At 35.3% G+C, this 23,768-nt stretch overlaps 1 protein-coding gene across 1 annotated transcript; it reads right to left on the bottom strand.

Annotated features, from left to right (window-relative positions):
• Positions 1 to 4: 4 nt before the first annotated feature.
• On the bottom strand, positions 5 to 23,104 carry snw1 (SNW domain containing 1). The gene is made up of 14 exons (XM_039742200.1): positions 23,008 to 23,104; positions 22,185 to 22,338; positions 21,582 to 21,743; positions 21,395 to 21,490; positions 17,640 to 17,746; positions 16,060 to 16,164; positions 14,526 to 14,595; positions 14,034 to 14,099; positions 13,805 to 13,921; positions 13,573 to 13,714; positions 9,656 to 9,752; positions 7,360 to 7,477; positions 7,118 to 7,281; positions 5 to 386 (listed from the first exon to the last, which is right to left on the bottom strand). Exons 1-14 carry the CDS (start codon positions 23,019 to 23,021, stop codon positions 203 to 205), a joined length of 1,596 nt encoding a protein of 531 aa, XP_039598134.1. The 5' UTR covers positions 23,022 to 23,104; the 3' UTR covers positions 5 to 202.
• Positions 23,105 to 23,768: the final 664 nt, after the last annotated feature.

Below are 23,768 nucleotides of genomic sequence, written 5' to 3'. Positions count from 1 at the left end.
GGGCCATCTTTATATACAAGGTTTATTTCACATTGGAATTAAATACAACACATCTGCTTGACTGATACCAAAAAAAAAAAGTTAAATACAGTAACATTTAAAAAACTGACCATCCCCTATGATTTTAGGCGCCATTGATAGGTACAAGCTTGCTATGCTATTAGAAGCAGATGCAGTATTTTACGAACAGGGATGGGATGGTTTACTCTTTTCTTCGTTTCTTGTCATCTTTGGATCGTCCAAATTCTGCAGGCCGCTTGGAGACTCCATGCTGTTTGGCCTCCTCCAAGAACTTATCCAGACCGAATGGATCCTCTTCAAACTGTACAGGCCCTTCTCTTCGCTGCCTGCGGTCTGTGCCAGAGAATTCTCTATCAGGCACAAATCTGGAAAAATATTCCAAAGCACAGAGAAAAATGGTTAATACATGAAGAAAGTTAAGTAAATGGAATGCATCCCTAATGATGCCTGATTTTTAGCTATCTTCTGTACAAAATCAATGTTTCAGGTTGCTTACACATTCTATGTGGACAATGAGTGTTTAAATGTCTCTCTCATTGCTGAAACATTTACATATGCAGTACATTGACCACACAAAATGACCACAAACTAAATCAAGCTGTATAATTCTATACTGGAAGTTTGTTGAATGGTCAAGTGCTTCCCCTAAACCATAATACTAATATAAAGATTACTATAAAAGTAGACAATTCTTACTAAATCAGTAACACTACAGCTAGAAACAAAATGAAACCCAAAAATCACTAGTAACCTTTCTCTGGGTGACACGCTAGTGATTTCTTCATTGTTTGATTTATAAGCAAAGCCAAAAAAAAATAATTTCCTTTAATTTAGATCATTTGTGAGAAAGCTACAGCAAACATTTTTGACTTTTGGATCTTGAATAAATGTTTAGTTTTCATGTAGATTTTACACACCATATGCAACGTGTATACATGATTTTGTATAGACATGTTATTTCTTATTTCGCCCAAAACAACTAGCAACTGTGCTCAATGGAGATTGAGAACCTTAAAAGCAATTTTCATATTACAGTCAAGTATAAGCCCGTTACTCATCGCCATGTGCTGCTTCTCACATATAAAATGGCACTGCATAAACAAAAACGAGTAAAAACTAAGGCTCTGTGAATTAATTATTCAGTCTGTGTTGGCTCTGTCACAGACCTGCCAATAGCAATAAACAAATCTTCCATATTTTTGGAATTTGTGGTTTTTATGCAGATGCAGCAAGAAACTGTAAAGTGAATCTATGGTTTTATTGCATTGACAGCAAACCTTGCATGTCATGTTAATTTTAATAAACATCTGTTAAGAATAAAATGTCAGCTGGTGTGATAAAATGTTTTCACTGCTCAGACAGTTTATGGTAAACATATTGGAGTGAAATCTTCTATAATATGCATCGTGTGTGTCCCTGTTCCAAGTGTAACAGAAAAAAGCAACATGCAAAATTCACACGTATTTTTACCACCATTGTACTCACATTTGGAAAAACAAGCTGACATAATCAAAGCAGGTAAATGATGAAATGTTAACTGCAGCCGCTAACTGAATTCACTTCACTTCAAAATTGGGTGCAGTAATCACAGAAATATACCCAAGAGGGCTGTCAGGTTTAATATCGCTATCCAAATACAATTCAAATTTACCTTAAGATGATCTTACTCACACGTAACGCTGACATTCGATTTTAAAGAACAGGTTCGTTGTTCTATCCACACCAACTTTGGCATTGAGTTTCCCTAGATGCGCATTTTACAAATGTTTTTGCACTTGACTTCCACAATCAGCCTTTTATGGGTGGTCAGCTTGTTGTCTTCATTAGTAGAATTTACACCCAGGCCCCTTCACAACATAGTTCAGGCACGGCATCCCATCCCACCCCTCCTGCTGCTCTGCACTTTGATTTAAAAATGCACTGAGCAATTTTTCTAAATGCTTTTCTGGTGCCGTAAAAGCCTTTTCCATCTGACTCTTAAACAGGAGATCCCCGACTGTTTAATGCCAAGACATTCTCATTAAAGCAAATGGAAAATACCTGTCTTAATAAAATCAGAATTAAGACACCTTAAAAACCCCACTTTAAAGAACCTCATCAATGTAATCCAACATGTCCAGTCCCATAATTAGCCTCCACCTAAAACAATAAGGAATAGTCAAAAAATATTTAGGCTACCTTTATTGAAATATAGTTGCTGTATCTGTAAAGGAGAAAAAAGCAGGCCGATTGTGTAGTCAATCAATCAATCAACATTTATTTCTATAGCACATATTCATACAAAAAAAATGTAGCTCAAAGTGCTTTACAAAATGAATAGAAAAATAGAAGACACAATAAAAAATAAACATAAGTCAACATTAATTAATATAGAATAAGTAAGGTCCGATGGCCAGGGTGGACAGAACAGTGTACTGTGACAGTCCCGCTTTTCCAGGCGAGGCTACAGGCACTGAACTGGGTTTTTATTCTGGATGGCACAATATAAAAGGTACCCTACCACTGCCTACTGGACACCTCCAAAATAATAAAACAAGTCCGACTTCAACCTGCCTGCCTGCCTCCGTCCTTCTCTTTTACTTTGTTGCAGTCCTACTAACTGACCCATATTCCTCCTGATCTTTTGGAGTATAGCGAGGCATAAAATTGCCCACAAAAGGGAGCTTAAATTCTTAAAAGCCACATATACTACCACCGCACTTCATTCTATTATTACTTTTTTCTAAACTTGCAGTCCTTCTTAAAGTGTGAATGACAATGTTGCATGGGTCCTGTTCAGAGCACTCAGCTGGTGTCCTGTGCTACAAACGTATTAGAACGTGTCTTGCTGCCACATGGACAGCTTTGAGGAATGGGTTGCATGGCCAGGGTGGGGCTTGGTGCCCAGGGGAAAGCACTTTTTGTGAAGATGCAGGACACCTCCGTTGGATGGGGATGAGTGACCAAGGGAAGGGATGGTGCTTACACATCAAAAAGGTTTTATAGTTCATCACCAAGCCATCAGTAGTAAACTACAAACAAGACAGTGGTGCAGATGCTCAGGACTTTGATGGCTCTTGTGTTTACAGAAACGTTGACCAAACAGCAACATTTTTTTTGCTAGTGTGCCAGGTCTCGCTACAAATGCACAAAACACCCAGAATCCTTAACCTAAGTTCAAATATATTTGAATATTTACTTATTTTTAATCTGAATATTCAATCTTTATTTTTTAGCTAATATGAGGAGAGTTGATGCATCATGATCATGATGCACCAACATTGATGGACTGAAAGCCAGAAGTCTACGTGACCATCATCATCAAGTCCTTCCATGAAAACTCTAAATACAAAGAGGACTGTTTGACTTATGTTAGGTAGATTGCCCAGAGGGGACTGGGCGGTCTCGTGGTCTGGAATCCCTACAGATTTTATTTTTTTCTCCAGCCTTTGGAGTTTTTTTTTTTTTGTTTTTTCTGTCCACCCTGGCCATCGGACCTTACTCTTATTCTATGTTAATTAATGTTGACTTATGTTTATTTTTTATTGTGTCTTCTATTTTTCTATTCATTTTGTAAAGCACTTTGAGTTACATTTTTTTGTATGAATATGTGCTATATAAATAAATGTTGATTGATTGACTGACTGACACCCAATGGTGGCAGTCACTAGAAACATTTGATGGCAAAGTGAAAAAGGTGTGTGCCCAGCTGGCAGGCAGTACATGCGTCATATAGCTGAAAGGAAACATTGGTGAATGTAATGTAATGCAGTCTACCAGAAGGTCAGGTCAATCTTCTAATTCTGGATTCTTACACAGGTTAAGCAATAAGCTGAAGTGTCTTAATAGTCGTATACAATATTGGAAAACGAAGGGTATCTGAAACAGACTGATTTTACACTGATGTTTGGACAAAAGAAGGAAAGATTTGGAAAATTAAAGCACTAGGATTTTGTGAAATTTAAAAATTGAATTAATTTGACTCATCTGAAATACTTATATTCTAAGTTTTTTTTTTTAACCAACTAACGAGGCAAATCTCACAATCCTTACAATAGCAAATGTTACAAATTTAGCAATCTGACAAATAAGCTTTTAAAAGCACGTTATGGCAAAAACTGCTTTAAACATCCATCCATTATCCAACCCGCTATATCCTAATACAGGGTCACGGGGGTCTGCTGGAGCCTATCCCAGCCAGCACACAGCGCAAGGCAGGAAACAAACCCTGGGCAGGGTGCCAGCCCACTGCAGGGCACATCCACACACCAAGCACACACTAGGGACAATTTAGGATCGCCAATGCACCTAACATGGACCGTGGGAGGAAACCGGAGCAACCGGAGGAGAGCCACGCAGGCACGGACATACAAACTCCACGCAAGGAGGACCTGGGAAGTGAACCCAGGTCTCCTTACTGCGAGGCGGCAGCAATACCACTGTGCCACCTTGCTGCCCCTCTGCTCTGAAAATTAAAATATCCTGAATTATCTTATAATAATAATGTTTGAATCTGCATTATTGTATTGGTTTTAAGGAGTGATTTCCACTTACTGGAGAGAAAGAAAAAAAAAATGTCACAATAAATTCAGAATGGGCAAATGAGAGAAACCAGGTAGTCCTTGATGATGATATCCTTTATAAACCCTATGCCGAAATCCTCCAAAGATTATAAAATCCCCCCCATTTGTAGTTATGCTGGGAGAATCCCCATGTCTATCGCATATTAAAATTTAAGCTATGCATTTTACTTTTATAATTATAAATGCCAATATTAGAGAACATAAATGCTGGGGACATTACTGATGGATAAACCACTCCTTTAAATTTACCATTACTAGTAGTATTTAGATATGTTTATTAATATATTCATGTGATATCTGAATTGTTTTATATACATTAGGTGTGCACAGTGCTGTCTATTTCTTAATTTTTTAAATCCCATTATCCCAATCTGCATATAATCTCGCTATTCTATTTTGCTGTACTGTTTCCTAATGAACTAATCAACCACATAAGCAAACAACAAAAAAAAAAAAAATAGAAGTTCAAAGCTGCTGGGAAATTGGCAAGGAGTGTGCCCTTTATTAGGATTAGGAAGCCACTGCAAAATGAAGATTCGCAGTGTAAGCATGTACTTTTTTCCCCCATTTACTGAAAGTACTCGTTTTGCATAGAGTTTACGTTGTAACCATGTCCCATGCAGTAAGACTGTTTATAATGAACACACATGCATCAAGGATGAAACAAGTCTCTTATACTGTACATAAACACTCAGAGATGCTGGGTATTAAATTAGAAAACAAGCCTGGCTATACTTAGGTGTACACTGCATTTAAAAGAACATCAAATCTGCTGTATGTGGCGTCAGTGTTAAAGGAGTAATAAGCAGGATGCACTTTGTCTTTACAACCTACAAAATATGACAAACACAAGTTCAACCCAATTTTCAATTTCTTGTTGCTTAACCCTAACGGAGCATATCTTAGCTTCCCTCCGAAGCAAAACATCATTTGACCAGGGAGAATTTACTAGAGATCAATTTCTTCTGAATCTACCAGTGAACAACTGCCCCAAATGTCTGGTTTTCCCATCTTTTTTGTAACTGTACTGTACTGGTGAGTTCTTTGCACATCTTCCAGTTTCATTTTCTGAAAATATGCTTTGAATATCTCATAAATGACACAGTAAATATGGCAATATTGACTGGCAAATTAAGACTTGTTATATTTTTTCATATTCAAAATGAGACCATATCTACAGGACTATACTATACCTCCATTATAGCACCACCATACACAGTATTTATAGGATTGTACACAGAACAAGCACAATCTCCACCGGCTTTCCATCCTTCTACCAGCCACTAAATGCCTCGACAACAGCAAAGCAGTTATAATTGCTGGATGGAACGCAAAATATATTTTAGCAAAATGGAATACTGGACAATGATGCACTCTATTTTGGACAGTATCTAAGGGGAAATGGTTTTGGTCAATCAACAGTAGAACTAGCTTTTATTGTGTCTTCTATTTTTCTATTCTTTATTTTGTAAAGCACTTTGAGCTACATTTTTTGTATGAAAATGTGCTATATAAATAAATGTTGTTGTTGATGATGATCAATTTTGTAACTTTATCCTGTAACAATGTAACGCTCCTACACAGACTGATGTTTACTCAATTATTTGGACTACTTTCATACAAAAAAAAGCATCTGCTAAGCAAATAAATGTAAATGTGTAGAGCATAAATTATATAATCTTTAATTACTTAACTGTAATCCAAAAGGTTTGGACATCTAATACTTTACAATTGTGGTGAGTTAAAAAGAAATGAGCAGAGATCATTTGGAAACGAGACCAGACCTTTAAAAATCGCATACCCAAGTTACTTAATGTAATAAATCACTACAATTGTCACTGTAAAATCTGGAGCCAATTGATGTACTTGATTCACTCTTATAGATCAATGTTAACGTTCAAATTTTCCTTTTTGTATTTAGCAGCCATTTTGGCAAACCGAAAAAATAAATGCAGATCTAAATGCAGTATTGAGATATTTTTGAGTTTACTTTACTTTTTTATTTGCCTGACTAATGTAGAACATGCATACGTAATTGCATCCAAACATTTTAATTAGCAAAGACCATGATAAACGGTAAACAATATCAACAACTGATGAGCAGCTACTTCAGCGTAGTTCCCACCCTGTCATTTAGTAATAAGCAGGGGACTTTATATGTAGAAGAAAAAAGAAATTAACCGCCAATTTTTGGTTCAGATCCAGGAAAAAGGAGTCATACACAATAAATATCTTCTTCTTTCGGCTGCTCCCGTTAGGGGTTGCCACAGCGGACCATACACAATAAATATCTATAGAAGATCAAAAACTGGAAAATACCACCACTATGGCCTTCTTGGACAGATGTTGAGCATACTAAAAAGAACTCTGGCAAGACAATTTTATTTTGCATTAATGTTTGGTTTAACCCTCCCCTCACTACAGCAGAAAATGTTAAATGATAAAAATGTTCATTCAATAGTGTTCTGATAAAGCAGCTGAGACATCATCCAGGCATAACATATATTAATATTATAAGCCAAAAATAGCTGTACCTGTTATTCTGCATTAGTGTGTCTAAATCATCTCCATACATATCTTTGTCAGTACTCTTAGAAGGTCTGTAGATATTCTGAGCCATATCTCGTCCACCCCTCCAAGGCTGATCATAGACATTGTAGGTCTCGTCTTCGCCACCTGCAAAACCACTATCCATTCCCTAAAATGACCAAAAAAATAGTTACATTCTACACTGGCAGAAGAAATCAAAATCTAAAGTAACATTATGTTACTTTACCTTTGCAGAATTGAAGAGACGCTGGTCAAACTGGACTTCATTAGATGCCCGTGGATTGGGTTGTCCCAAAGCAATAAGTTCACTAATATCCCTTTCTTGGTCCCTCTGCAACTTTGATCTTAAATAAATAAATACATCACAAGTAAGCAAATCTTGAAATAAAAATATTAAATATAATATAATACTGAATAAAATCAACAATGTTCAATTTTCTTTTCAAATACAGACAATACTAAGTTTTATCAAATTCAAAGAAACAAACAGGCTATGATTAAAATGTGCATGTACACCAGGTTTTAATACGATTTTAAGCAGGTATTTCTATTTAATTTCTACGCTCCTGGTTATTCTCTGCAGTATTTATAGATGCCATTTACTTCAGTGGTGGTTGTGAAATTACATTTTGTGGGTGTTAAACTGGAAACATGGCCAGGGCCAATTCCTGCCTTGCTCCCACACATTACTCCAGTTGCTTGCAACTGTATATAGGATATAGTAAGTTAAGAGAAAAAGCCTGCTGTTTCAAATACATTCTTGGTAGTATTTATGAAAGTCATTAGTTTAGACAGTCTCTAATTTAAGAACCAGGTGACAGTAAACACATTTTATGTAAATCTGTATTACGAAATTTGTACTTAAGTAAAATCTGAAACATAACAAAGGTGAAAAGAGAATAAAAAATACGGAGTGTACATAAAGATGGTAACCATCAGGATACACATACCTATGTAATGCAAAGGTTGACATTATGAGCAATTGGCAAGAATAAATAGTTAAGTCATACAGCTAACATTTATTAAAATGTATTATCAACTCAGAAACAATGAACTACAAAAATATTAACAGTCAGCCAGGAAAATGAAAATGCTGCCTCTTTATGAAGCTGGGGTGTGACTAGAAATGTGAACTGAAGCAAAACTGTTAAAACGAAACCTTTTGGACTTGCTAAAGCAATAACAGGAAACATGTTTCAGTTCAAACGGACCGTGGCCACTGCCTTTGAAGTATATGCAACAGATGAAAATGGGTTGGTTATATAAAGAACCATATCAATAGTTTAAAGAGAAACTTCTGTATTTAATTCCATCCTTTAAAATACCCTGAATCTTCAGTTGATTGTTCAAGTAAATGCACTGTAACATGGCTGAAACCCTTAAAAGAACTGGTGAAATAGGGCGCAGTATGGACTGGTGTCTCCTGTAGCAAAGAAATACACATACAAATGAAGGGTTCTGGGCGAAAGTAAGTTTACAGGAAACAGAGTTAAAACCTAAACTTTTGTAGGGTGGCAGACAAGTAACCTCATTTTCTTTTTTTCACAGATTTGGAGAAAGAAATGGTTTCAGAGGGTTCAGATATACAAGATATATTTATCACATGGAACATAAAAAAAAAACATGAGTTAGACAGCAACTGTCTGTTTTTAAGGAATCTGCTGTGATCTTAGGAAATTTAAATTAACTATTGCTTTCTTTTGTATGAATCTGCAGCAGGACTATTAGTCTTTTTTTTTTTTTTACAGGTAACATTAACAGTGATTATTTAGAATATTTTTTCTTTTTAAATAAAATGTAATGCCTGTCTAGGGCCTTCGATATACTACTAAAAAAATGTTTACAGCTTCTGAGACTTTTAATTGCTTAATCAGCTGGAAACTGTGGTATTTTGAGTTATTAAAAATAAGTCTATTTAAACCTTGTTGTTTCACTTTAAGCCTTTTTAGTTGCCAAAAACTCAAGTTTGGATTTGACCCAACAATGAACAATGTCCTTCAAGAAACTCCCTTTACAACATGCTTGACATATTCCTCTGGACAACTGTCTACTTGCAAACCCAGAAAAAAAAAAAAAGAAAAAGTGGATAGTGCTGCTTTGTTTTAGAAATCTACCTTCAGCAGAAAGAATTCATTATGGAGAAACACTGTGCTTAGTTTGCCTTTATATGGATTCTTTTAAGAATATAATTAGGATTTTTTTCTCCTTGCTTTCTTAAATACATTGGTTTTTATATAAGAAGCAAGAGTGGAGAAAAAAGAAAAAAAAAAATGTATAAGATGACCACCCTCGAAAATTACTTTGCTTTAGTAATATCTTTTATCTAATACTTTATTCTTAACACATTATTGTTAATTGATTGCCCTTTCAACTAATTGCTAAATAAACGTATACTTAATTCACAGCATTATAAAAATATAGTAAAAGCAAAAATCAGTAAAAGAAAACTTTGTCAATTTTATATTTACTCACTAACAATAAAAAAAAATTAATTCAATGTAGCATTAAAAACAAACTTAAACCTTTTGTCAGGAGCTGCTCTAGAAAGATTTCTGTCGTGCTGCCTTTCTTTTCGTCTCTCTTGCCTAATTTCTTCACGTTCTCTAGCTTCTCCATCCTCTGCAAATAAAAGGGAAATGAATTTAGAACATCTTACCTTCAATATCATCCTAAAAAAAGTCATGAGTTAGGTATGACTGTACACACATATGGGGTGCTGCAGGTTACACACTTCTATGAGCAAATACAGGACAGAAAAAAAAAATAAAAAAACTTGCTTATGTAGAATAAATCCACATAGATTTCCAGTAACAACTCACATTTTTAGTAATCAGGGGCCTCATGCAGAACGCCGTGCACAGAATTCACACTAAAACATGGCATAAGAACAAAAGCGGAAATGTGTGTATGCACAAAAAAATCCAGATGCATAAATCTGCGCATTCGCCAACTTCCATGTTTTTCCGCTCCATAAATCCCAGTCAGCGTGAAAAGTAACGCACATGCCTGCTGCTCCACCCCAACTCCTCCCAGAATTACGCCATTTTGAATATGAAAATCAATATAAATAGCCCTTAAGCTCAGTGTTCTGTGAAAAGGCAATGGCAAAAGCACGGGGGGAAATATAAGAATTTCAACGAATACCAAGTGGAGGCAAAGAAAAACATACTATTTGTTGGTTTAAACAGTGGTATAAACAACAAAAGGAAGTCGATCGAGTGACAGAGTGTCTGAGAAACTCGAAAACTCAAGTTCACAAAGTCGCACAGTGCACCAAATAAAAAAAGAAGTTGTCAGATATCAAAGTCGCCATGAAAAGGCGAGTCGCAGCCCACCATCCGAGTGTTATATGAAAGCTTATTTGGGTACAGAGGAAAAAAAAAATAGGCACACAGTGGGGAAAAAAAGCACGAAATCTCAACTTTAATCTCAAAATTTCCACTTTAATCATATTGTTTGTTATTAAAGTAGAACATCATAAACTTCATCTTAAAATCATTTAATTTACTAGTTTCTCAAATCCCATCGTAACTAAAGTAGCACGTTAAATGCTTTGTTTTGTATTTGATCTTTTACAGTATGTGCTCTGTGTGTGAATCCTCAGACAAGACACAGAATCCATTACATTCGTGATATTACAGCTCTCTGAATAATTAAAATACTGAGATGTATACTTGATATCATTTTCATGATGATAGAAGTTAAAGCATGTTATTAAACATGGGAACACGGTGGTGCAGTGATTGTTCAAGTCTAACGCAAGATGCTTGCTGTGCCATGCGCGACCATCGATGAAATACTTTATTGTAGCAGTACTGTCTCTTTCAAACGTACTAACCTCCAATTCCTGTTCTTACTTTTCTTTCTCCAAATACCCAATCGTCACACAATCAGCTCTATAATAGACAAACTTTTAAGGAACATTGAAATATCTTCGTAGTACATGTTTAATTATTCCTTCCTTCCAGTGTCGCGCCAGCCCCAGCAGGAATACAGCTCGAGGCAGGAACAATCCGTGAATGGAGCGCCAGCTCCTTGCTAGTGCTGTGTCCTCACATGTTTAATTATTAACAATATAGATTATTAAAATGCAGTTAAAGTTTTATCTGTATAACGTAATGAACATATTTTTCTGCATTTGATCTTAAAAATGATATCGTCATCATATGTAAAAACGTGCTTTATAAAGTGGCTCAGGTTATGCAATAATATAACTATCGCAAGTTTACAGTGAGGCAATTGTACTTATAAGTACAAACAGTTGTACAAGGAGGACTTGATAGACTGATTGAGTGCGTTTATAGTTCTTGGGATGAAACTGTTTCCGAACCACAAGGTCAGTACAGGAAAGGCTCTGAAGCGTTTGCCATGTGAGAGCAGTTCAATAGACAGCATGGATGAGGCAGCATGTGCTTGATGCTATATACCGATAATTCTCTTTCCAATCAGCTGCTGTAGAGCTGTGATTCCACACTCAGATACAGTGATATAAATACTCCGAGTGGTGCAGTGAGAGTAATATGGAAAAAGATGATCCGCTGTGGCAACCCCGAACGGGAGCAGCTGAAAGAAGAAGAAAGTGCAGTGAGAGTAACAACGCTAAAGCAGCTATGGTATTTAGAATAGTTTGACCATTCTGTGGACCATTATATTGTTACAGGTTAAGTATAATCAGATGCATTAAACAAATAAACAATATGCGGTTAATTTCAGTGTATTTATAAAGCCACGTCAGGGATGTGGATCTAAAAAAGAAAGGGAGACCACACTGGAACAGTAGCACTGCTTTGACGCTGGTTGCTGCCAGTTTGCAAAACTGAGCGGAGAACTTGTGTATGCCAGGGTTTTACCTAGCGTGAAAATGTGTGTGGCTTTACGGCAAGTTTAGGTTTTATACATCGCGATTTGAGCGTGGAGTCGGTCTTACGTAACATTTTTGTGCGTATGCACCTGTTATACATGAGGCCCCAGGTCATCAGAAGGCAACAATGAAGAGTTTACTAATTTTTAATATATGATGTTTGATGTATTTATTATTGTTGAAGATAATACAAGATAGAGATGAAATTAACTGAATGTAGGGGTAGCAAGGAAAAAGAAATAGGTCCACAACCTTCATAGGACAATTCCCATTGTCAGAATAAAAGCATTCCCCACCAAAGGGCTGCATGTCTTCCTCAGGTGAACATCAAAAGAAAGTGCGAGATCTCTCAATCAAGAACAATTTGTAATATACTGTATAAAAGAGCAAACACTACATCCAAGACAGGCAAAAGAGATCATGATTTCCTGCAAATTTCAATATGTAGTTACAAATAACAATACTAATTATTGTCCTTATAAAATGAATTATCTTGAATAACATGAATCAGAAAAGTAATATTATTTGATAGTTATCCACTTTTCATTTACTTTACTGGTTGTAGGTTAGCATCACTTAAGTTCCGTGATCCTCTGTATCAGTGTCGATTACAATGCTATACATGCACATCCAAATGCTTTTTCCAATCTAATTATCACACAGTATAACATGGAGTACTGAAACTGGCAAAAGTGTACAGTTGCCTCTGAAATAAATACATAAAAAGTTATTAATTGTAACAGGGTAACCTTAAGTCTTCTGATGTACAAAAATGTTAACATGCTACTATGATAAAAAAAAACGTACTCATTTTTCTTAACCATAGTTTAATTATCTGATTAACAGAGAGACCACACTGTACAACAATAGTACTGCTAAATAAGTGAATCACTAATTACAAAAAAAAAAAAAAAAAAAAAATCACTGCACTAATAAAACACCATTTCAAGACACTTGAAGACAAGGTATTTTCTACTGCACTTATCATAAAACTTTGAAAACTATTATTAGTCATTAAATAAATTGTAAAACAGAATCAGGAATATGTGACAAGATAAACCTTTGCCTACTAAATATTTTGTCCACTTTGTTAAAAGGGCATGATCTAATTTTTATGTTCAGAAGTACAGTTTACACCTGTACTGCGGCGGACGATGCACTGCTCAAAATATTTTCATCCAACATGATTCTTGTAAAGCCTGATAAGATTACAGTATGTGAGACAAAGACATTTAGTCTTTATGCACCATTTTCATGAGTTCTTACACTATTACCTACCAGCACAGGATATTACTAGTGATGGTTACAGAGTACAAGTGGTCAAATTTTTCTTAAAGTAAAAGGTCTTATTCTAGGATTCTAAATTATAATGCGGTTTCCTTCTAACATATACGTACTTATTTTAGATATATATTTATACAGCCCAAATTAGTATTTATTATTAATGGAACGGCTAAATGCAAGGTGTAACGAGTCACAAGAACACTATGAAAATTTAACAATGATAAATAAATGCCTTATAAACAAAAAGAAAATAACTATCTTGTTTTATATGACAAAATATGAAATTATAAATACCTTTCTCCACATGACTTTTGATGCCCGCTCTTCTATCTCTTGCCATTTGTGCCAATTCCCTGAGCTTTTCTTCTTTTTTCTCTTTTTCTTTCTGAGCAATTTTTCTTTCCACTTGAGCACGCATTTCTACTGCTTCACGAGCCTATCAATCCAAAAGCATTAATGTTAATTTCACTAGAATTGTACACTATACATTGTCATATTTAGCCGTTTAGGTAAAATTTATCTGTACCTTTCTGTCTGCAATGTATAGTGCTTCGGCAAGCTTTGCAAAATTTTCATTTATGTGAACAGTCTGTAAACCCCGGCCATCGGCCGCTAAACGTTTGTCTAAAGGAATCGTGTAACCCTGAGGGATAAAGGGAAAAAAATGCATTATAATAATCACAGATCAACAGTTTTTTCCATTAGGAGAAGACAGAAGTGAAGATAGGAGAACATTATGTGAAAAGTAGATATACTTTTGCATTCTTCCAGTTTGAAATGCATGGTGGAATCTTCCATTCTTGTTGTTCTTTCACAGTCATCTGCAATAACATGAAAAAATAAGCAAATGTTAAACTTAAGAAAAAAATAACAGTATAATTAACTACAAAGCAGAAAAAAACATCAGGAAGGATTGTCTTAATGAAAGTAAATGTTGTCCAACATATTTGAAAAAGTACTATTACTGAGCAAGGAATTTTTGAAAACTGATCCTAGGATAATTACATAAAACTATAATTCCAAATTAGCCCAGCAAGTGCGAGAATGTGTGCAAGACTGCAATAAACATGTGCCTTGTCCAAGGCTCTTGCTTTGCAACCAGCTCTGGATTAAGTGAATCTGATACAATCATGTTTTGTTACATTTCATATTACTCCCTGTGTGAGGTAATTGAAAACTATTTAAACATGTTTGGTTATAAACAACTTTAACACATTTGAGTACATTATATTTTAATTAGAATGCACCTTTCTGCTTGGTGAATGCATAACTGGAGCAGGTGGAGATGGTGGTCCACGGGGAATTTTTTTATTAATCCTAAAATGATAAAAAAAAAATCAAAAACGCATATTTAATTTACTTTCATGAAAAATCAGTTATTAGAATACTACAAGTTTACATCTCCTGATGTAAAATGATCCTAAATCAGTATGTTTCACAAAGATAAAATATTTTATTAAGTACCTTTATATATACACCTGTGGAGCTCCAGAGCAAACATGAAACAAAAGCCTTAAAACTTACAAAATACATCTAACTTTGAAGCAGTAAAGTTTCATGCTCTCCATGTATCTAAAGTATGTTTATGACAACAAAACTGCAAGAAATTAATTTTGACAGATTCTTAGAGCTATTTCCTGAGGGAAAGATACGTACAGGTTTGCTTATCCATTCAGCGAGACTGGCATGGGTGCAGTTTTCAAGTGAATAACAGCATAATAGAAGCCATGGATTAAAGATCTATTGAGCCACATTTTAAAATGCGTATCTTTGGGTGCTGAAGACCAGTTGGGAAAACCTGGAGAAGCACCTCCATATAAACACCACAAATGAGTAAGCTACACACAGTGACTTGAAACTTTGAGGCATCAGAGTTGAGCAATGTGCCAATGCAGCTAACAAGTTCAATACATAAACCTAAATGAAAGCTGCCTCATGTCTTTCCAAATTTGAATACTCCTTCCAGTTCAATTTCAAAAAATGTTAATAAAACTCAGTGACTATTGAATCCAGTCAAAGCATTCAACTGCATCAGTTGGTAACATTGAGGAACAAAACAGCACTAGCAGTATGCCCCCTGCTATTCAGCAAAAGCATTCATCCTTAGTAGGCAGCGACTTACATTTTGTACACCAAGCACCAAATTGTACTTGGCACAGCTTCGAGCTGTACACATTACTTCAGCAGTCTTTACTCATTATTGATTTGTTGCACCTTCTCATCGGAATATTTTGGCTCATGCACACAAGACACACCAACAAGACTAAACAGTTTTCTCATTTTTACAGTAAGGCATATTGATAGTATAAGACTTGAACTTATCTGCCTAAATCATTAGAAAATATATATGCTCAAATGTTTAATAAAGTATGATCGCAACTGCACTACTCACAAAACAATTTATAAGAAATGCTTGTGGTGAAAGCAGCTACGTAAGAAGATGCCGATAAAGTTAGAAGGATAGTTGGACTTTTATCAAAAACGTTAATTCCAAAAATATTTTAAAACGATATATGTACATTTGTGTTATATGTGCAACCTCAAAAAATAAATCAATACTATGGGATATTGTTGGCTTTGAAGACAAGATTTGGTAAGTATGGCTTTTGGTTTTTTTTTGTTTCTAAACAATACATCACTTAACACAAGTGTCCAGGGCAATTTAATGTGTACTTCAATTATATAAAATAACTTTAACATACTGAACATGTCATTAAATTGGCAAATGCATTTAGAACACAATAATCTCTCAAACCCCAAAAACAATTTACTAACACATACTTGAATCGTGGCGGTTCCATAGGATCCTTCTGCATTTCAACCATCCTGATAACTCTTTGCTTTGCTCCAGAATTAAATGCAACTCCTTGCTGAGATGGTGTATATCTACAAAAAACACACAGAACTCATTTAATAATTTGGTCAAAATAAAAATGCAGAATATTGTCAAAACTGGCTTAAGAGAGAACCTAAAACTTTTTGGTGTATTTGACTGTTATTAAAAATAAAAAAATAAACAAAAGGCTTAAAATAAGGTTTAAAGTTTTTATATGTAAATATTATACTAGAAAAGCAGAACTACTGAGCAAACTTCAGGCTGTCATGATGACCAGCAGATTTTCTATTCTGGTATTTCACACATAGAAAACTACCATACTAATCATCATAGCATCCCTCAACTTTTTTGCTCATTAGGATATTCCATGTATTTTTTTGGATTAGCAACATTAACAGATTACATTAAAATGAGGAATAGATCAGGCACCTTGAAGAGTTCATAACATAAAACATAATTCTCATTTGGTTTTGTTTAAAACAAATTAATGCTGAAAACTAGAAGAAGCTCTGCATTTGTTCTACTACTATTTCATCACAAAACCAGGACAACATATATTGGTGATCCTAGGTGTGTTTTCCTGCTATATAAATTGCACTTTGGAAGCTCACTGATTTCCTGGTTTCTTCCAGGTCTAGGTATTGACTGTTAATGTTAATTTCCACCGTGACTGCTTTATTAATCAGTTTAATGAAATCAAGATATACCTGCATTCACATCTGTGAAACACATTAGTTCCAAAAGTCAATTAATGTACTGCATTTTATTCAATTACGTGCCTATGATACACAATATATTGGGTAAAGTGAAGAAAAATCTCTATATATTCCTTTCAGCAGCACGCTGAACAACCTATTTCATGTAAGAACAGAAACAGACCCACGTCCTTGATATTATATACCCAAAACACTTCAGCCTATTATTTATTATAATTCCAGTACATCGTTAAGCCATTATTGAATCATTCTGCATTTTTACATATTCCTTTACTGCCACCCTTTGTGTTTTTGAGTGCAACCTCTTAAAGCTGCTGCCCTTCATATTTTGTATGTGATTCACTTTAATTTTATACTGAATGTGCATACGTGGTTGATCCAAGCAAAACTTTTAAAGAAATGAGTAATTGAAAGAACCAGACACAAACTGTTATGGACCTGTTTTAAAAAATAATTTACAATAAAATTAAGGCAAAACTACACTGGATATAGTATAATTACTTCAGAAGGTGTACTCTCTCAAAGACCCTGTATTGCTAAATTTGAATTATTTATAAATCAACGTAACAGATATGATCCATGCTGAACTATTAAAGCCTCATATGACCTTTGTTAAATAAAATTTCCTCTTTTATAAATTTGTGATGCAGCTTTCACGTTGAACAGGTTTTTTTTTTTTTTACAACTGAAACCAACATGGAAAAAAGTTAAAATTTCACTTTCACCCAATCATTTTTGTTATTAAATTTTAAATTGTTTTCAATTAAAAAATAGCTCCTAATATCACTTTCTTTTAAAACATTTCTTACCGTATATACTGAGCAGGGGCCTGCTTATCTGCTGCTCGAACAGGCATTGCAGCTGCTATCTTCTGAGAAGCCAGTTTTTCAAGGGAACTCCTTGTCTTTTCTGTTAACTACATAAAAATAATATTTTACCACTTTCATTAAGTTTATTTGACAGAATGTATAATTGGCACTGCCATTGTTGTTAAATGTTTGAAAAAGTACATCAACACATTTGGCAACACATTAAAATTGTTTCACAGTACCAGTGACCCTGTAGTGTAAAAAGTAAATTCAGAAATATAATGAATGTAGGTTTAGACTGAATGATTTTGTTTTGTTGGCAGAAAGAATAGGCAATTGCCAATATACATTAAACCAATATTCCAAGTGTATTTAAAGTATTAATTTTCCTAGGGAAAAAAAGAATGTTTAGAAACGTACCGAATGTATGACATTTTCAAGTGAAATGTTTTCAAATTTAAACAGGTTAACTAACAGTTACTAATAATCAACCATTGCAGAAACTATAATGGTCTTTAGAAATCAATTTTACAACACTGAAAATTGGTATGCACTTTAACCTGAACCTTATCGATACATTTGCTTAATCCACTAACTCTCATTATTATTTTCTGTATTCTTCTTTCTATAAAGAGAATATACCATTTGCTTAGACACAAGACATTTCAAAGTCTCATTATTTCTAGCCTGCTAGTAGAAGACGGCACTAGGAAAAGCAGAGGATTAGAAAGACTGGCAGATATCTAATGAAAAATCAAACTGCTGGATATATCAAAAATAACAAACCTTTTTACAAACTGTCTAAATTACTGGAACAATTAAAAACAAAGTGATTAAAAAATGCTCATTTTAGAAAAAATGGTATTTTTATACAGTGGTGTGAAAAACTATTTGCCCCCTTCCTGATTTCTTATTCTTTTGCATGTTTGTAACACAAAATGTTTCTGATCATCAAACACATTTAACCATTAGTCAAATATAACACAAGTAAACACAAAATGCAGTTTTTAAAATGATGGTTTTTATTATTTAGGGAGAAAAAAAAAATCCAAACCTACATGGCCCTGTGTGAAAAAGTAATTGCCCCCTGAACCTAATAACTGGTTGGGCCACACTTAGCAGCAATAACTGCAATCAAGCGTTTGCAATAACTTGCAATGAGTCTTTTACAGCGCTCTGGAGGAATTTTGGCCCACTCATCTTTGCAGAATTGTTGTAATTCAGCTTTATTTGAGGGTTTTCTAGCATGAACCGCCTTTTTAAGGTCATGCCATAGCATCTCAATTGGATTCAGGTCAGGACTTTGACTAGGCCACTCCAAAGTCTTCATTTTGTTTTTCTTCAGCCATTCAGAGGTGGATTTGCTGGTGTGTTTTGGGTCATTGTCCTGTTGCAGCACCCAAGATCGCTTCAGCTTGAGTTGACGAACAGATGGCCGGACATTCTCCTTCAGGATTTTTTGGTAGACAGTAGAATTCATGGTTCCATCTATCACAGCAAGCCTTCCAGGTCCTGAAGCAGCAAAACAACCCCAGACCATCACACTACCACCACCATATTTTACTGCTGGTATGATGTTCTTTTTCTGAAATGCTGTGTTCCTTTTACGCCAGATGTAACGGACATTTGCCTTCCAAAAGTTCAACTTTTGTCTCATCAGTCCACAAGGTATTTTCCCAAAAGTCTTGGCAATCATTGAGATGTTTCTTAGCAAAATTGAGACGAGCCCTAATGTTCTTTTGCTTAACAGTGGTTTGCGTCTTGGAAATCTGCCATGCAGGCCGTTTTTGCAGGCCAGTCTCTTTCTTATGGTGGAGTCGTGAACACTGACCTTAATTGAGGCAAGTGAGGCCTGCAGTTCTTTAGACGTTGTCCTGGGGTCTTTTGTGACCTCTCGGATGAGTCGTTCTGCGCTCTTGGGGTAATTTTGGTCGGCCGGCCACTCCTGGGAAGGTTCACCACTGTTCCATGTTTTTGCCATTTGTGGATAATGGCTCTCACTGTGGTTCGCTGGAGTCCCAAAGCTTTAGAAATGGCTTTATAACCTTTACCAGACTGATAGATCTCAATTACTTCTGTTCTCATTTGTTCCTGAATTTCTTTGGATCTTGGCATGATGTCTAGCTTTTGAGGTGCTTTTGGTCTACTTCTCTGTGTCAGGCAGCTCCTATTTAAGTGATTTCTTGATTGAAACAGGTGTGGCAGTAATCAGGCCTGGGGGTGGCTATGGAAATTGAACTCAGGTGTGACACACCACAGTTAGGTTATTTTTTAACAAGGGGGCAATTACTTTTTCAAACAGGGCCATGTAGGTTTGGATTTTTTTTCTCCCTAAATACTAAAAACCATCATTTAAAAACTGCATTTTGTGTTTACTTGTGTTATATTTGACTAATGGTTAAATGTGTTTAATGATCAGAAACATTTTGTGTGACAAACATGCAAAAGAATAAGAAATCAGGAAGGGGGCAAATTGTTTCACTGTATATAAAAAAAAAAAAAACAAAACCATGTTTATTCTTAAATAAACATGGCCAATTGTAGCAGATCAAATTGAATTCATTTTTACTGTAGTTACTGAAAGACTTCAAGAAAACACAAAATCACCCCTCGGTATCAAAAGGAATCGTAACTCAAATTTAGAATAACTTCATTTTAGTTCGAATGAACGGGAAGGCAAACAAACAAGATAAATAGTCAAACCTGCTTAAACCAAATTAGAATCACAGAGGGTTGAGCCTATCCAGAAGGACTAAACAATGTAGGAAATGGTCTTGGACAGAGCATCAGTACATTGCAAGGTTCACTTTCTCTCTCACACACATATACTTCTGCACTCACACTGAACTGGAATCTCTGTTCACTCTAAGCTGCATGACTTTCAGGATGTGGGGGGAACACCATAGCGCCTAAAGTGGAATACAAGACAACGCGGGGAGGAAAATGTGTGTAATCCAGAGCCCACAACCAATGCAGGATTCAAACCCCATAAAGTAGCACCACTAAAACCTGTGCTAACTTGCCATCTGTAAAGATAACTAGGAAAGAAAAAGTTTTCCCAATTATTATTTCCAATTATTTACTAAGATTTATGAATGAAAGTCAGCATGGGCTTTCTCTTTGATTTGCATCTGCTTGCTTCAATGAACTTTTGCAACCTCAAGAAATGCAGGCAGATGAATCACAACTGATTTTGTACCTTTTCTGGTAGACTATTAAAGGTATTAGAAAAGAACTTGGAATGTGCAAAGGGTGCAATTTAAAATATACGTATATTTTTTTTCTGTTAAATTCCATAACAGTGAGAGAATCCAGCAATAGACCATCAAATGATTCATCATACACTATAAAATACCCAATGAGAGGCTGGCCAGCTAGTTAGCATACGGTAAACAGACTTTGCTTCTGACTCTACAATCCACACTGCATACTAAAATGTATTTCCTCAAGAATTAGCAAAAATTTTACTTTTTTCTGGTTCTCGTTGACAAGACTTATCTAACTGACGTAACTGTGGCAGAATTTTAAGCACGTATAAAAAGAATGTCTTTAAAAATTTAATACACAAATATATAAATTCCTACACAAATACATATGTTGCAGTGTTCTGTACAGAAATGATAAAGCTATGAGCTCCCTCACACTAGAGAAAAAATAAAATAAAAACACACGAGTTTTCCAACCCTACCGATTATGAGATTATATTGGTCTAATACTTAAATTATTTAACATGCTCGAAAAGTTATTGAAAATACCTCTTTGATGGCTTCATCATCTGGTCTCTGTAGGTCTGGGTCATCTTCATTCAGGACTTCTTTGGGAATCAAATCTGAAAATTTGCTATATATAACCTAAAAAAAAAAATAAAAAGGTAATAAAAAAACAACCACCGTCTGATTAAATTTTTAAATATTTATACATTTATGTATATATATTTCAAACCTTATCTTTTCCTTGTCCTTGTCGTGCAATTGCATCGTATTTTATCTTGCCTTCTGCATCGACTTGAACTGCCAATGCATTGGAGGTCTTCTTTTTCCTACCCATCTCCAATGGATACTGAGCAACATGGATTTCTGGGAAAGCTCCTCCATCTCCAAAGTCCTTTAATAATACAAGATCAAACATATTAAAAATTATCAGCACTTTTTTTTATTGAACTTATTAAAAGCATATAACATTCTATACAATCGAGTCAAACCAATTTAATTTATAACGTAAAAATGTATATGCAAACTCCAGTTCAGCAAATCATATATCTACAAGAGTAAGGTACTTTACTGAACTATAATTGGACCGTTATAGCAACTTAATCATACTTTTCCAAAGTGGCCAAAGGGAACTTAAAAACATCATATAAGATGTGATAACGATGACTGAAGGCTAGTATTGGGTAACATTTGTCCAGTGGAAAAAAAATGCAAAAATCTGACTTAATAAAATTACCAAAGGGGCTATTTAACGACACATATATTGTTTGACTCAGCCCCAGTAAAACAAAAAAGAAATGGACAGTACAAATCCAGTTTACACGTAACACTATACCTCAAGCAATCTAGGGATCCAGCCCTTCCTGTAGCCATAAGGTGGTGGTTCTCTTCGTGACGAAACGAGCGCACTGGACTTGGACTTCTGGGCTCGCGACCTTTCTTCAGCTTCCAGTTGGTCCTGGGATAGCTGAGTCGGAGCGGGTAAAAAGCTACAACGGAATACGTTAAGAAACATCACTGATCGCGAATACAAAGATTATAAAACTCTAGACTTTGTATATACAGTATTTGAATAAAGGTATTCATTACAAAAAGTATACTAAACGTATCAAAGGCTTAACATCAAACATGCTAACCTGATTCACTAATGAGAAACTTACGATAAAAGATTCAAGCGTTTATAAAATTCATTAAAAATCTTTTCACCCAGCACTGCAGATCGTCACGGGCACTAACACTAAAAAAAGCTGCATAAGTTTAACGAATTCGACTATATAGCCGAACATGAAATTTCATTCTAAATGCCACGAATGTCTCCTACTTTATTAAGATACGGTGAAACAAACATGCAATAGATTAGCAACGTTACCACTACAGTCAAATCAAAGCAAACGCATAATTTTTTGTAACTTATAAAACATAAAGACGTGAAGCACCACAAAAGCAAACCTAAAAAAACAAACATACGAATATGGCTTATTTACAAGGCCTAAGCCTGAAAACTGGGCTTTAGCCCAAATAACATTTGCTGATCAACAGACACGAGCATGTTATTTGGTTGAAAAATCTTCAATTAAAAAACAAACACTAAAATATTTGAATGAATAAAACAACTGTATAACACGATTTTATTTTTCTAACAATCAGAAAAACATTACCTCGTCAGCGACATCTTGGTTCCTCACTGCAAAGTGTAACGTGCCGTCTGACGTCACGAACGTCCAAGTGACGCAAGCACGCATACGGAAACAAAGATTTGGAGAGCAAGGCTGAGAAGCCGCAGTGACTGTAGTAATGGATTCTTTGGAGGATTATAATTCATCTTGGAAGACTAAATTTATATCGTTCTTATGTAATTGGAAACCAGCAGTCACTCTAACAACATGTTTGAACTCGAAAGAATAAAAATAAAAACGTGACGATGTTTTGTGTGTTTCGCACTTTTCGTTTAAAAATAAACAGTCAAGTCGGTCATTGTCCAACCTGCTATATCCTAACACAGGGTCACGGGGGTCTGCTGGATCAATTTCTTTACCAGCTTATTTTGTATAACATTTTTATAACTAAAGTGAGTGTATATATAAATAACAATGTTTATAAATGGCATTATTACAGCTTGCAATAATGAAAAAGTAAAGTGAGCATCGGGGCTATATTGCATTTGACAGTTTCCCTCATGGTGATGCGCTAGCTAGACAAACACATAAAAGCCCATTATGGTTCACAAATCTCACCAAAGAGCTCTACCAAGAACAGAATCCACTTATACTTGTATTTACTGTATGTAGAGGGTTGGGAGCATGTGCTGATTACACCACACGGCAAACCACCCAGATTGAGATCCAAGTGTAGCTGTGCAGCCGGTGACACATCAGCACCACACCGAGCAGTGTGAGGTGTTTTACGGTGGCTGGAGTGC

Source organism: Polypterus senegalus, chromosome 18, assembly GCF_016835505.1.
Source record: "Polypterus senegalus isolate Bchr_013 chromosome 18, ASM1683550v1, whole genome shotgun sequence".
Lineage (NCBI taxonomy): Eukaryota > Metazoa > Chordata > Cladistia > Polypteriformes > Polypteridae > Polypterus > Polypterus senegalus.
Note: the sequence above shows the minus strand (reverse complement) of the source record. Positions and strands in the feature narration are given on the sequence as shown.